Here is a 17,516-nt window from a genome sequence, read left to right on the forward strand (position 1 = left end):
CAGAAAATTAGCAAGGTATCCACAGTGGCTCCTCATCAATTCATTGTGTATAATTATATCACAGTGAATGCATTGTGTATAATTTCATCACTTGGTAATTTCATTGCAAGGTAATTACATTACATGCTAATACATCATCATACTTGTATCTACAGAGTAAATACTTTGTAAGACATTATTTCAAGTTTTTATTCACAGAATAAATATGCCACATTTCATTAACAATAAAATAGAAATCCAAAACTAAAGAAATTCCATCCAACATACAGGAATTTTTTAGAAATCTTGATAAAGAGATAAGCAAACAATATATCATAGGTGCAGAAATTTTGCATTGTAAAGAGAAATATAAAGATAGTATCCCATGGATCCATTACATCATCAATGAATATCAAAATCACAAAATACTGGGTTAAGAGGAATTAGGGTTTAAAACAGACAAAATAAGTTTTGTCTGTTTAGAACACTTCATCCTTCCTCTAATTAAATTTTACTGCATTCAATTTTTTTTTTTTGTAGGTGAGTGTGCAGTTTGATGTTGGTGCCATGTAAAAAAGCACCCAGGCCTCTTAGTGGTTGACATTAGGAAGAGCATTCAGCTGTAAAAACTATGCCAAAACAGATCTCACAATTGCTGATGTCATGTAAAAAGCATTTAGTCCACCTTGTAAGGTGGGTTAGCATTAGGAAGGGCATCCAGCCATAGAAACCATGCCAAAACAGACAGAGAAGTCTGGTGCAGCTTTCTGGCTTGCCAGCTCCTATCAAACCATCCAACCCACGCCAGTATGTAAAATGGTTAAATGATGATGATAATGATACCTGTAAAAAAGCACCCAGGCCACTCTGTGAAGTGGTTGGCATTAGGAAGAGCATCCAGCTATAAAAACTATGCCAAACGGACCTCACCAATGTTGGTGTCCTGTAAAAAGCACTCAGTCTATTCTGTAAGGTGGTTGGCATTAGGAAAGTCATCCAACCATAACAACCATGCCAAAACAGACAGTGAAACCTGGTGTAGTCTTCTGGCTTGCCAGCACCTGTCAATCCATCCAACCAATGTCAGCATGGAAAACAGATATTAATAATGATGATGATGAAAATGTATGACAATGAATTTACTGATTAGCTCAAGGTGTAATAACACAGCAATAAAATTATAAGTGATGTATTTACTACAATCAATTTACTGTATACGATTTACTGTTAGGTGGCTTTTAAGCTCACTCCTGTGGAGGGCTCCTCATTAGGCCTTGGGCCCAACAATGACACTTCATGCATTAAGTACATATTAAATTTTAATAAACTTGAACAATATTTTTCAAGCAATGAACAATTTTCATCAAAAAATATAATTTGTCAACTTGGAACTTATTGCAAAGCTGCATGATAAACAACAGTACCACCACCATCACCACCACATCTGCCATATACACCATTCAGACCTCTGACGCCATCACTGTCAATACCTTTGACTTCCGCTGCTTTCCCCTCCACCACTATCACCCCTGTCTTTCACATTGCTTACTTTCACCATCATCCTTGACCACCTCAGCTACCACCACCACCATCATCACTGCTGCCTCTATCACAACTACAGCTCATACTATTACTATCACCCCATTACGATCAGTGTTCAGTATGTTAGTTCAGCATACTGGTTCAGTGTTCAGTCTCTCTTTCTCTCGCATACCTACTCTTTCTCTCTCTCCTCTGCCACCATCAACTCTACTACTCTTAATAAAACATCAACTCTCCCTAAATTTCTTTGTCTCTCTTTCTCTCCCTCTCTTTTTCTTTCTTTCTCTCTCTGTCTTCACCACTGCCCTCACTGTCTTTATGTCTCTCACCCCAGCATGAGGAATAGTAGAAGTGTCACTGAATAGTGAGAGAGAGAGAGGGTTAAAGTGCGACACACTGACACACAGAAATTAGTTTTTGCATTTATTATATTAGATGATATATGATATTTAGTTTGGCTCTTTACAATCTTAAAAGGGCAAAGTTAACTTTAATAGGATTTGAACTATCCTTTTCAGTGTCTGTAAAGTAAAATATCAGCCAAATTTTAGAGTAAATTTGATCGACTAACCCTTCACTCCAGAATTTCGAGCATTATGTCTCTTTTATAAGCAATTAAAGAGAAAGAGAGAGAAAGAGGTGGGGCAAAGTGATTGCAGATGATTTATAGCAATCTCTAAATAGTGAGATGTATATTATCTGTTAAATGTGCAATATTACATTAAGATTAAGATTTAGTTCAAGTAAGCTAAGAAAGAAAAATATGCCATTGACCAATCAAGATGGCTATGCAGAAATAGAGATTATAGAAATAGATGCAACATGTTGATTTTTCTAACTAATGATGAAGATAGCTGTGGTAGCATTAAACAAGGAAAATATAACCTTGAATATAGTCAAGCTCTAAGAATGACAAAGCTAAGTGGTTAAGAAGTTCACATTGAAATCATGAAGTCCCAAGCTTGATCCCATTGCATAGCATCTTGGGCAATTGTTTTACCATAGCCTCAGATCAATCCAAGCCATATAAGTGAAATTGGGTAGAAAGAAACTGTAAGGAAACCTGTTAGCTAGACTGAACCTGTAATTCAAAGATTCAACTTTATCACAAATTGTGTTGTACTGATTCAGCTTGGGAATAGCATTCAGGGTGCATGTGTCTGCAAAATACTCAACCACTTACATGTTAATTTAATGAGTCAAATGCTCAGTTGATTGAATGACAATGTTTACCATCAAAATTGATGGGGGATCCATCACACATTAAGACAAAATATGTTTAAAGCAGCTGATGATCACAATGATGATAACGATGCTTACATTGATATTATAATAAAACTTTGTGGAAAACTTCAGACATATATAATGAAATTGGTAAGTGTTTTATTCAAATAAACCTCCCAATAGGTTCCTATGAAACATTATGCTTAACTACACTGTTCTAAATTGTAGCTTTAATCTTACATTCTTTCTCCTCCTCCTCAAATTACATATACCATAGCCTCAGATCAATCCAAGCCATACAAGTGAAATTGGGTAGAAAGAAACTGTAAGGAAGCCTGTTAGCTAGACTGAAACTGTAATTCATTCTACAATTCACCAACTTACTGTAAACCTGAAGTGTATATTCTCTATTCTGTAACAAGAAAAATGGTATCTCCTCTGTTTCATACTTAATTCTCATAGATTTGTTACTTATGATATTTATAATTTTGCTTAACTGTAAAAGGTGTTACATATTTGTAAAGTCTGATATTTATTTTAAAATCTTAATTCCTTGTAGAGTTTGAAAATCACACTTAGAAAAACAAAATTCAGATCCAACATTTCAATCTAATCAATTTTAAATCAATAACTCCCCAAAATATATTAATCAAATAACTGAAATTTGTCACAAATTTGGTCATATTGACATGAAAACTAATGTTTAGATTGCTCATTAAGAAAGCAATCATTCCATTGATTCTATTCTCTTGAGAAATATCTACAAAGATTGTACTTCATACCAGAAAGAAAAACAAATAATAATTGGTGAATACAAGATCTGAAGAACACTGGCTCTTGATGTATTTCAAGCTATTTGAATTCCTTAATCCACACTGATGGGGATGTGATAAAAATCCAATTCTAAATTCATTTAACCCTTTAGCATTTAAATCAGTATATCTAGCTCAAATATTCTACATGTTTTTTATGTTCAAACCAGACAGATTCAGCCTCTCACACTCATCCTACAATGTCATTCTAAAAAATAAACAATCATCTTTGAAATCTCAAAGCTATGAGATGATGCATGATTAATTCAAAGCAATGTGAATAAAATAGGCATTCTATTTGACTAAGTAATCTGAATGCTAAAGGGCTAAACAAAATCCCTCCTTTTGAATAGCCACAATGTCAATTTTTTATAAACCTAAAGTACAGTTGACAATATTAATCTCAATATCGTACTGATACTTTACTAGCATTTAATCCAGCCCTGTTTCAGAATTCTCCATTATTTTAGCTTATAATTAGGTTAAATCTTTATTCATCAACAAATTTAATGAGTTTATGTAACAGGAAAAGAAACAAGATAGTCTTGACTCAAAGGAAATCTAAATCAGATATGTCATCAGAATTTTTTACACATTTAAATAATGATTTATATAAATTTCAAACTGAAAAAATATTCCATGCATTAAGATTTGAAGCTACAATGAAAATATTTTTTATGTGTCTCAACACAAGAAACTAGCTGTGGACAGCGAAACTCTTAGATTAACAGCTACTGTTGCTACCTGAAAAATTGTCTTAATATTTCAGTGGTTTTCAGAAACCTCCAAAGTTGAGTTTGTTTCCAACTAAGTTTCATTAGTACTTCCTATTATGACAAGCTACACCATAAAATGTTGTGCTTATCAGAATATCAACAATGTTAGCATTTACTATGTAATACATTCCCATTGAGTAGTAAATATCAAACTTAAGACACTATGCTTGAAATAACAATGTCCAAGATGAAGTGCAAAACTTAACCAGAAATTTTACCAGACTTAAGGGCCCACTATGTCCACTACTAAGAAGATTATCAGCTAAAAATATACTTTGCTAGTGTGGCAATCTACTGAGCATGTGTGAGGTGAGTAAATAGAAAAAAATGTACTTATTTTCCCAGTGGATAACACCTGCTCCTAAAGACATTCAAATAAATATGGAATAAACAATTAGTGAACTAGAGCATCCTGTCAGTGATGTTAAACCAGTAGAAGACCAAGAGGAATACAGGAAGGAGCTGTAACTATTATATGTCATTTTTAATGAAATTAAACTGACATAACAACAAAGAATAACTGGAAAATCACAATAATAATAAATGCAAAGAAGCATAATCACATGCCTTTATTTTTGAGATTGTTTTATCTAGATCTAAGTAAGGCAATCCTTTCCCTACAGATGAAATTTTACCTCGAAATAAATTTGAAACTACTCACTGACAAAGTTTTCTAAAAAACTGATTTAAGCCAAAACACTAATTTGATATAAGCTGCATTCAACACTCCATTATGTATAAACAAATGTCTATAGTTATATTACTTCTCTTGAGAATTATCATGTGTCATAAATCATAGAAACTGCTGGCATAACAGCACATCCTTATTATGGCCAATTAACATTTAATGGTTCACTTGCTTGGTTTATTAAAGATTTTAAATCAATATTGTAAAGTGCCTGAAAGTAACTCTTCTTGCAATGACTGGTATTAATAAAAGAAGCACTACTGCTGATAGTTGTTTGTCAATGAAAAAAATGGACAGATAATTTCTTTTTTCTAAGAAGTAAATGAGAATTGTACACAGATGTGGTGGCAGATTACAATCTTGAATGCCACTATTTGACCAAGCATCAGGAACACAAAGAACTGAAAGGATTTCTGTATTTAGACAAGTTGACTTTCTTAAAAGACTATGCAAGCAGCATTCAAAAGACATTAAAAAAGAAATACCTCTGCAACATGATTCAGTCATGAAGTGTGTTAGTTAATTGCAAAGAAAACATTAACTTAATGACTGTAATTATAAAAGATTCATTAAGTGGTTCTGTTTCTTTTTTTTTAAACAGAATGGGTTTTATTATCTTGATATTATAAAATAATTCTGTGGCAACATTTTGTTCCCATTATATTATATATAAAGCAAGTATTTCAAACAACAATGGCTAATTCAAAATAAATTTGCTCTCAAATTAACTGTGTATATGTCATTATTTACAATATTAAGGGTAGAATTGTTAGAGTCTGAAAGAAAAAGCTGTATGATAGTTAGTTGCAGCTCTAACAGAGTGAGTTCAAATCCATCTGAGGTCAACCATGATATTCATCTTTCTGGGATCAATAAAATAAAGTATCAGTCAAATGTAGTTTGTAAGAAAACACACCCAACTCAGTAGAACTAAGTTCTGGAAGCACTGTGTGTATGTGTGCATGCACACGCGCGTGTGTACACACACACACACACACACACACACACACACGTGCATAAATGAGCCCTTTACCCAATTTCCTTCTTAAGACACTCCCACCATCCTTCAGATCTCTAACTGCAACTTTTCCTCAATACCATTAATCTTTTTCACAACCTGGAACCATTTCACTCAATATCCATCCCTCTTTCTTAATATTGTCCTTTCTACCTACATTTTAAAATAACGCCTCCCTCTGAGCCACTAAATTAAACTACCTCTCCTCCTCAGCACCTCACATCTCTCTCTCACTCTCTCAATCAATCACCCTTTCCCAGTCTACTGTATCATCATCATTATTCTGCTACCACTCACTCACATGCATCATTGGTCATCCCCCACCTATCTACAATTCATTACATCCATCCTTTAACCCTATCCAGTCTGCAGTTGTCACCTATTCTTCTCTGCTTATCATCCACTCAACACTTGTTCATTATATACACCCTCTCACCAATTCCACATCTCTAGCCATCTCTCATTCTTGAATACATTCTTGCAACCTCTACTCACTTCTACTCTTGGCTCTTCCCCCATTCACTTCTATGTACCACATTGAAGGACTACACAGATGCTTCATTATTTCATCTCTTCCCTGTTCCTCCCTGGTCACTCCCACCTCTTTTAAAATGTGGGTAACCATGTAGCTGCTCACAGCAAGAAACCTGCTCTGTTCTGGCCCTTTCTCTCATATTTTATCTCATCTCTTACCATAAAGCTGCCTTTCTTGGGGTTTATAGTCTTGCAAGCTTCATGTGACCTCACTCATGCTGGGGTCAGAAAAAGGTATCCAGTACACACTATAAAATGGTTGGTATTATGAAATACACCCATCCATAGAAACCATGTGAAAGTAAACTGGAGCATGATGCAGTCCTTGGACATAATAGATCCAGTCAAACTATTCGATCTATGACAGCATGGAACGTGAACATTAAATTATGATAATGTTTTTAAATATTGCTTTATGTTCAAATAACAATAACAAAAAACAATAATGTTACATTACTTATTTATGAACTAATGATGAGCAGATACTAAAATCAAACAGTCTTTAGTTCCATTAACAACACAGTAATTAAGAAATATTTTATATTGATCTTTAAATTTGGAGTGGTAGAAAGAAAAACAAAATTAGTATTTTTTCATAAAAAACTAAGCCTGCTTCCAATTTTCTTCTCAACTTCAGAGTCTTAAAGATTATAATTGAAAGAAAAGAAAACTACAAATCCAAAATTAATAAATCTACCCTACTAGGGAGTGAATTTAACAAACATTAAAAACAAAATGTACACACTCAGAATAGCTGTACTCCAATAATGCCATTAATCCAAAACAGTAAGTTCCTCTGCACTTATTAATGGGATGAACATAACCAATGATACTAAGAGCTCAAGAGCTGTCAGGCTATAACTGAGTGCACTTGGTCAACTTCTGCTGAAACCATTAATAGACTTAAAGGAAAAAAAATCAATATATTCAAACTCATTGTACCCCATATGATATAACAATATGTGTTTAAATATGAAGAGGACTACTATATTTGGAATGATGGATCTGTGGATAACACTTAATGCTATAAGCTTGTCTCAGCTGAACAACTATATTTCTCTTTTTTTTTCATTAAAATTATTTCTTTTTACTTAATTTCCAATTTAACCATTGTATTTGTAAATGTCTTCATACTATCACACAGTCATACATTATCTGCACCATCTCAAGATTATGTGTAAGATTAGTGCATGCTGCACTGACCAGAAAGAATTTCAAACATTGCAACAATATCCTCTCTCTCCAATATCTATTAGAGATAGTACAGCCATTACATTATATTCCTTAGTAAAGTAGATTATTTATTTCAATTTGCTTGGTTGGTAACAAATTCCACTTTTGCTTCCCAATTCAGTAAATACTAGAGAGAAGAACATTCGGATGTAAACTGTAAATTACGAACAATATTTAATATTACTAAACAGATTTCAAATTATCCTTACATCTCATTGGTTTTGAAAGTATTGGCTCACACACATACACATGAAATATGGAACTTTGATTTATATCCTTTAAAGAGCAATACCATCACTGTCCTGCAAAAATTCAGATCAGACTTGCTCCTCATAATGTCCCGTATTTAATTAATCTTGATTAATTAAAATTTCATGGTTATCTTCCTGTCATTTTTGGCCAAAATTAGCCAATTAGACGATGACTGTTCTCATCACAGTGTAAATTTAATTAAAATTTCTTGTCTTATTCTGTCAAGTAAGTTAGTTCCTACTTTATTAAAACTAAATACATGTGTAATGTGTGTGTGTGTGTGTGTGTGTGTGTGTGTGTGTGTGTGTGTGTGTGTGTGTGTGTTTTATACAAAATCAAATGTGAAAGCAGACACGTGAAATAATAGCTATAATGACAAATTATTAGAAAACATTTGCTAATATTTAGTACATCACCAGCTAACTGAATTATTGATTAATTATAATGACTAATTAAACAATATTGATTGAACATATATTGATAATAGAAATCTGTAAAGAAACGCAAATCTAACAGTAAAAATATAATATAATTATGAGAATATATTTTAATGTCTGAATGTGTGAATGTAACATTTTGTTTGAATTTATATATGAATGCTTTCATATATTTAGTTAGTGTTGAACAATTAACTGTTCCTAAGCCTGTGTTTGGTTTATGAAAAAAAGCATATTTTTTCATGATTTATCTTAAATGGCAAGCCCATAAAGTCAACACATGTATTTCTTCATCAAAGTCTGCAGATAATTTTTGATTTCCAGCTATAACCATTTTACTTTATTTATACAACTAATGTCTTTAGAAAAGCATGGACCTCTAAGTATCCCATCTTCACTGCCTTATAAATCAAAAGCTTTGAACACTGCAAAAAATTATTTCACATAAGTATGTAATATACTTATTTTCTGTAAAGTTTTTATACATATATGAAGTCACACATATGAACTCAGGTCTAACTAGAGATATAGCAAACAAAAATACAGTAATGCATCTGATATACAGAGATATACATTATCTGTGTATGTGATAAAAAGATCCACCTACACATATAGTCTTATTTATTAACATACACATGCATTAAATCACATACAACCACACCTATATACACACATATCATAATCACTGTTCAATGCAGCATTATTGATTGTACTTTATCATGCCATTTTCATGTTAACAATTTTCTCTCTTCAACTATTTAAACTTCCTATTATTTCTGTGCTGGAACAGTGTTTACAGTTGTACTGTGCCAGGCAACCAACAGGAAACTCTTCAACAACTTTGCTTAGCTAACAAGATTCAAAACAGGGTGTGGTGATGTGAGAAAAATAAAATACCTGACAAAGCTTATTAATGATGCTCTTCATTTCAGACACCAAATGTATACAGTCCACACTTGCACATGTCTGGTTGTCACTCTATTGAAGATATCATTATCTAGGCAATGGCAGACATTCTTCTGTTTAATATAAATCTATTTTATATTTTTCATTGAAAAAAAATTCCATTACAACTGTTTCCACGGATTTAGACAAGACTTTCACACTTTAAACTACCATTCAATAATAATCATAAAGAGACATATTGGCACATTGTTGCAAAGCACACTGTAATCTATTGAAGTAGCCTCTACATGGTCACTTTGTCTCGTAGAAATAGTAGCAAAATATTCCTCAAACCACACCTTATTGCTCATACTGTCCTATATTACAACATCTAATATTATTCACTGCATATCAAAGTGTGTATTGTGGTCTTCAATTTAGCAGAATTAATATATATTTGGAACAACAGATGAGTGAGTTGCATTTAGTCACTCAGTTGACAGCCTGCAAACTACTGGTGTGCTCAATCAGAGCTGACTGGGGGCCACAACAGCAATATGGCTATCTGTTGCTACAAATAAACAACGAGACTGAAAATTAAGGTAATAAACTGAATTATAGAGAAAAGTAAAGAAGTCTATCCATTCAAAATAACATATTTATACAACTTCATGGTATATGATAAATATGTTATTTTTCACATTACAATATCTAAAACATCATTATATATTGAATACTAACATATTAAGGTCAAACTTGACTTCTTAACATAATGGTTAATATGCTATGTCAGACACAACCATACATACACACATGAAAGTTGCATGGTAACAAAGATAATGTACTATAACATTAACCAATGAAAAAACTGGTGTGAATCCAATCTGTATCTTGTTTCCACCAATTTTTTTTAACCTGTTTTCACATTCTTAAAAGGCATCTTTGAATAAAAATCAATAAGTTTATTTGCATAAAAGATGTTTGTAAATTTATGTGGACAAGTGTATGCGTACATGCACATGAATAAGCTAATTTCCTGTTGTATGATCTAATGTAAATGTGAAAGCATAACCCTCACTATGGGCAAATCAGCAGACTGATATTTTAGCCATTTAAATACCCATAATACTATGAAGTTATTGAGTAAACAAAAGAGGTTTTGTGCAGTACTTGAACAGCTAGAGTTAGCAGCTAAAATTTCCCCACCGATCACATCCTGTCATCTTAAGAAAGCAAAAAGGTATGTTGGATAAAATGTTGAATAAAATGGAATCGTTACATCTAGAATGTTTATGGTGAGAGCTCAGTCAGCTGACCTGAGATTAAATAATGAACTATTTTGAAATTGGAGAAGCCACAAATAACAGCATTTATTTAATAGATTTCAAGTAATAAAATACAGCAGAAATATATGTGTGACTCCATAGTTAATGCCTTTATAATACCATTGTTGTTAAATATGTGGATGCATTAACCCTTTAACTGGAGGAATTAAATATCATGATTATTCCAGTGATGATATTAAATATACATTGTTATATTAAATATACATATGAATAATAGAATTGGTATTTTCTGAAAGTCACATTGCCTCAGTAAACTTGACATATTTCAACAAAAAGTAGTTTCAAACATGACATTCCTTCACAAAAGATAGATTAGTATAGAAAACTACTTTCTGCAATTAAAGGTAATGAAATTTTGAGTGAATGTATTTAATTTTCACAGTAAAAGGGTTAATATAACAATGACAAACTGATGAAAATAAGAAAACATAACTTCAAGAGTGATTTAATGACTTAAAAGGTCTGGAGGTGGCTAATCTGAAGAAAAAAAAATCATATTTTCAGATTTACTTTGTTACAATAATAAAGAGCTAATATTTTATTATTAAATCTATACAGAAAAAAAATCACTACTATGTATCTAAAATTTATTACTGAAGATAATAATTTTCCCAACTATTTTATCTTTATGTTTAGATTGTACATATGTAATATTATATCTACACTATGATCTACATAGTTCACTCTCTAGTTGTAATGTTCCTGTATATAGGATCTGGTAGGAAAAAAAAACTTTAAAAAATCAAATTTATTGCTTTACTTGCAATTTAATCAAACTTATCTCCTGCAAAATACTTCCCTCCCTTTATTGATATACTGTCCCTAATGATTTTCTAATTTCAGAATAAGTACTGCTATGTGCTTTCAGGGTAAGTTTGCAGTTAAGGGAATAAATTTTCCAAAATCTCTTCTTTCAGAAGGAATTTCAATTAGTGGGTGGAGAAGAGCCAACAGGGACCAAATAGCCATCTGGAGAGTGGAATGTCAGGGAGTCATTCTTGAGTGTGTTTAACCTCAGTGAGGAATATCTGTGAAGTGTAAAGTTACTTATGAACACAGCTGCAACATCATGTCTGTTGCAAATTCTCTGAATTTCATTCACAGAGGCTCTTCTAGTAAAATAGAGAGAGAGAGAGAATGAGAGTGAAGTCTGATTTAATACTACTGTGCGCTTGAGAGTGGATGTAGGTTTTAGTTGATACATTGAACACACTGTTATACAGAAATGTTTTGTGAGGTGGTTCATTTCTTCTTTATAAGTATAGATTATTTGTACTTGAAGTTGCAGGCACTTAATTTTTCTGTTCTTTGATGTACTGGTGTAAAGGACAAAAATAGTTGTCACAACATTTGTGTATCAACACTAACAACTATCAAACCAATAATTAAGATAAACTCTCTTTAGCCTACAGTCTCATTAGGCTGGCACGAATCTTGTTTCTGTGGAGTTGAGAGACAGAGTACAAAAAATCACTCTGGAGAGGATACCAGTCAGTCAGTCACAAAGTTAATTCCCAGCTGTTGTTGCTGCAAGTGAAACTCATTTTCAGCTGAGGAATTGAAGTTCAAGAACACAACACTGCCTAATTTGAAATCAAATTCATTCTATTAGGCTTGTGAATGCAACATCATAAGCTGTAGGTCATGTGCCTTCTGCCAGTCATAGAAATAACTATGAGTACCACATAAGTACCAAAGACGTAGCTATCAGTACTACATTCCACACAGAATGAACATACAAAGGAAAAGTAAGAAAAAAAAAATAGAAAGAGTAATAAAAAAAAAAGAAAAAGGAGAAAGAAAAAAACAAGAGAAAAATAGAAAGTAGAAGAAAAGAAAAAAGAGAGAAAATGAAGAAAGAAAGAAAGAAAGAAAGAAAGAAAGAAAGAAAAAGAAAGAAAGAAAGAAAGAAAGAAAAAGAAAGAAAGAAAGAAAGAAAGAAAGAAAAAGAAAGAAAAGGAATGGTGAAGAATAAAAAAGTGGTTTTTAAGTATAATATACAGTACCATGCAATGCCAGTGTTTTTCAAGAGGACCATTTTTAGTTTAAAGCTTGTGACATCCAATAACATGATATATGATAATGAAGCTAAGAAATATATCATCATCAGTTAACCTCCATTTTCCATGTTGGCAGAGTTTGGACAGTTTGACAGGATCCAGTGAGCTGCATGGCTGTGTGAGTTCCAATGTCAGCTATGGCATGTTTTCTATGGCTAGATGTCCTTCCTAATGCCAACCACTTTATAAAGTAGGTACTTTTTCATGCCACTGGCATTAGTGAAGTTAGTGTGTAACTTGCAAGGCAGAAAAAGAATAGGGGGAAAAAGGAAAAAGCTCCCAATACTAATAACATAGGATTAAAATTATTAAATTAGGTTTCAGGTCTGTGAGGGAGCCTCATTATAAGCATTTCAATTCCCTACATCATTTTTTTCCCCTTTTTTGACACAATATATAAGAACTTGAAATTAATAAATGTTTTCCAAATTATTATAAACAATACTTCTTTTCTGATGTTCCCCATCAAAGTTTTTTTGTAATTTTGCCAATATATACAACCTATAATATTCATTAGTTGCATTCTGTAATATTTTCAACAACAGATTCATTGATATTCAGCATTCCAAAATTTGTAAATCCCACCTAGATCAACTTTACCTTTCATTTTTTTCAAGGTCAATAAAATAAGTACCTATCATGTACTAAGTTTAATGTAATTGACTAAGTCTTTTCTCCTAGAATTGCTGGCCTTGAGCCAAAATTTGAAACAATAGGGTTGCAAGTTGGCAGAATCAATCTTTTTGGGTTTGATAAAATAAATACCAATTGAGCACTGAGGTTGATGTAACTGGTTAACACTTTCCACCTAAAATTGATGGCCTTGGGCCAAAACTGGATATCGTCATCATCATTATTTGCAAACTTGCAAATCAAAATTTTTCCTCATGGTTGACATGAAAAATTGACTTTCAAATTAAAAAAAAATTACTAATTACCAGACAAACTTTTTCTGAATTGCCCAAATCAATTGCAAATCATCATCATAAATAGAAAAGTACATTAGATCTTGGGATCTAGACACACTGACTGAAAACAAATTTTAAAAAAAAGAATACTTTTGGTTATAGGACTGACTGAAGAGCTAAACAACAACAATATCAACCTCTCCAATTTGTATCCTTTTTAAGACGACATACTTCTCAAAATTTTGTAAAACTCAGTTTAAAAGATTTTTCATGTTTTTTTTTTTCTTTACTGGCTTGCAAACTTGGCAATCAAAATCAAAACAACCAATCAAAAAGTGTATGGTGACTTAATCTGAAAAAAGTACTTGATACCGTCCTCCGAGTTAAATTAACAAAGCTCCTTCATATGCACCATACATAATGACAAAAGTAAAGGACTTTGTAAATGTTTTCAGTGACATTAATTAGGGAATATATAAGTGAAGAATTCTTTTGTGAGCCAAACTGCAGCTAACAAAACTTTTCAAAGAAAATCAGTAAAATATGAATGTTCCAACTTATCAAAAATCTTAATGCTTGACAGCAGATAAACAAGCTTTTTATTGTATGGTGTCAGAGGAAAATTTTCCATAGATACTTTGTGCATGAAGAACATATACTTAAGAGCAGGGTAATATATTAAATGCACTGAACAATAAAATGAAATAAAAAATAAAACATTTAAAAACATACAATTACAATCGTAATTACTTTTAATTTTGGTGCAATGGCAGCAATTTTGAGGAGAGTGGTTTAATCCATACCATTGATCCAGAACTTGACTAGTACTTTATTTTATCAACTCTAAAGGGATTAAAGGCAAAGTTAATCACACAGGATTTGAATGCAGAAGGTAAGAAGCCAGAAGATATACTGCAGGGGATTTTTCCCAGTATTCTAGTTGATATTGCTAGCTTGTTGCCATACACTCATAGGAAAAGCAAAGTCATTAATTAGCATTAATGATACTTAATGTCAAAGGCAAAGAAGGCATCTTTGAAATCCAAATTGCTTAAAAATTGAATGGGAGTATGCAGTGGAAAAGTGACTGATTTTTTGTGTTTCATTTTTATTATACCTCATCAGCAAAATTTAATTTTACTTTCAAATGCCAGCAAGAATATGTAAGAATATTCGAGTAAAACTATAGATTTCATCAAAAAGGTCTGAAGTTGTTACCATATTAGCCAAAAATCAGACATTCTCCCCTACTACATTTCCATCACCTCTCATACAATATTTAGTCAATTTGAATTTCTGAGTTGCCTCCCCAGTGCTTGACTAGAACTAATTAGCATTAATTATTTTAATGATTTTTTTAAACCATAGGTGTAATTTTAATTAAATTTTCCTTGTTCACTTCATTATGTTATCCTACCCCTACACTTTAGTTACATAATTGTTACATTTCAGTTGGGAGATACTTTGATTATTTTAAAATTAGTAAGGACTGTTCTGATTCAGAAACATAGATTAAAGATTTGTACCAATAGTTGTTTAATCCCAGGTCAGCCTAAATTGAGCAGATCTCTGATCAGAGGTATTCCAGTAATGGACATCCTATTGTCTGTCAGAGTATCTAAGACTAAATTATTCAATGTAGCCTTCCTTTTCTATTATATAATAGGGGTATGATTTGAGGCAGATTTGGTTACAGGTTGGGAAACTACATAGAAGCCATGTTATGTTCAGGGTTTTGCAAAAAGTATGAATATCACAACATCCTGTTTCTATTCCCTGAAATTCATTGGCTCTTATTATTATGTAAGAAACTGACAATTCAGAAAGCTGAAAATCATAGGATTAAACTTTAAACATGTCATACTTGTCAGTGTGAAAGAAGGATTTCATACAGATTCAGAATTAGTTGAATTGTAAAATAATATAATCTACTTACCATTGTTTTAATTCCTTTTTACTAACTGAAATGATAAAGAAAAACAGAAGATAATAAGTTGTTAGACAACTAAAATATCAAAAGTTAAGATTTGGGTAAGATTAAAAATGATTAGTGAGCAAAAATATTTTTAGAATATTTAAGAATATTTAATGTGTCATGTGACTATTTTGTCAATGAATATTCCAGTCATTTGATCAAAGAAACTAGTTTCCCCTTTGTATTTTAATAAATATGCATTCTGCAAATACTTGTACTTTTAGAATAACCCTTAGGTACAAACAGCATAACATTGTGACAAAGTTGGCCCTTGAATAATTTTGTTACCATATTTCTGTTAAAATCTCTACCTTTGTTTCAATCAATTTTGAAATTAATTAAGGAGTTAGTAAAATAATATTATTATTAAGATGTTTGGAAATAAATTAACAGGAAATTTTGATGAAAGGTTTTACTTTAGATTACTTTAAAACAAGAAAGTTTGTATCAAAGGGCTAAAAGCAGTTTCAGGTGGGTTGGTATCAAAAGGTTTTAAATTATATGTACAGATATGCTTTCACATAGAAGAAAGCATTAGAGAACTTAAAATATCACACAAGTGAGAATATGTTACACACTTGTCAGTATGAAACAGGTTCAGAATTAATTGAATCATAAAATAGTTTTCATCTCTGAAATTGCACTCACAGTAGAAAATAGTTACTAAAGATGTCATACAGTGGGATCAAACTCAAGACTCCATGAGTAGGAAACAAACTTTTAAGGATTCAGCCATGCCTGTTGCACCCACAAAATATATGTACAAACCACACATAATGAATATATCAGTTGTTTTTACCTGAGATAATGAAGGAATAGTGGACAGGTTACTGAAATCAGCTAATAAACTGAGCAAAAAAATATTACTACAGGGATCTATTAATGAATAATTATATTTTTAAATCAATAAAGCATTAGCTAAATTATTTATAAAATAAAATGCACTAGTATACTGACAGGTCCTATATGTGTGTGTGTACACATGGTTATAAATTAATATCATTCATTCCCAATATTCTGCAAAAAACCTGTCTGACCATAGGGAAATATTACCTTGCTTGGAAACAGGTAAGGGTTGGTGACAGGAAAGGCATCTGGCCATAAAAAATCTGCCTCAATAAATTTTGTCTGACCCATGCAAGCATGGAAAAGTGAGCATTAAAACAATGATGATGAGAATGTTGTTTATCCTGAAGCCAGTCTTCACTGAGCAAATTTATGCTCAAAGTCATTCCTATCATAACTAACTTATCTTTGTAGGAATATCCAAGACAAAACTGTCAAATGTATTCTTTCTTTATTAAGACAGTCAAGTTTGATTTGAGGAAATATGGTTGCTATTTCTAGCAGGTCAAACAATCAATTAATGGTTCCTTCAATGGCTACAAATATCATTTGATAAAATGGAAACCTGGATAATAGCAGTATTGCCTGAAGAAGGAGCTATGTAGAAATCTATGAACATCATGAAAATAGTGCTAAAATAATCCTGCATCCATGGCAATCTGAAACTATATTAAGATGAATCCTTTAGAATAATCTTTTTTGTTTCATTCTCACTAAGAAAACAACCACTATCATCATTATCATTGATGGGTGGAAAGAAATACTATGTAAATATTTGTCTCCGAGTCTTAAAATAGACAGATTTCTTTCATTTTCAGTTGAAGCTAACAATCATCATCGTTTTAACCTGTTTTCCATGCTGGTATGAGTTGGATGGTTTGAGAGTAACTGGCCAGCCAGAGCTGCACCAGGCTCCAATTGTCTGTTTAGGCATGGTTTCTATGGCTGGATGCCCTTCCTAATGCCAAGCACTTTACAGAGTATACTGGGTGCTTTCTATG

The 17,516-nt window shown here is 32.2% G+C and overlaps 1 protein-coding gene across 1 annotated transcript in view; it reads right to left on the reverse strand.

Moving 5' to 3' along the window:
* The window catches only part of LOC106873006 (neuronal calcium sensor 1), a 92,672-nt gene that overhangs the window by 64,484 nt on the left and 10,672 nt on the right, over positions 1 to 17,516 (reverse strand). Inside the window, exon 2 of the mRNA XM_089353600.1 lies at positions 15,631 to 15,655. Within this exon, the coding sequence (XP_089209726.1) occupies positions 15,631 to 15,655 (25 nt within the window). The remainder of the gene's footprint in view (positions 1 to 15,630; positions 15,656 to 17,516) is intronic.

This window comes from Octopus bimaculoides, chromosome 1 (assembly GCF_046866305.1).
Source record: "Octopus bimaculoides isolate indiv1 chromosome 1, ASM4686630v1, whole genome shotgun sequence".
Lineage (NCBI taxonomy): Eukaryota > Metazoa > Mollusca > Cephalopoda > Octopoda > Octopodidae > Octopus > Octopus bimaculoides.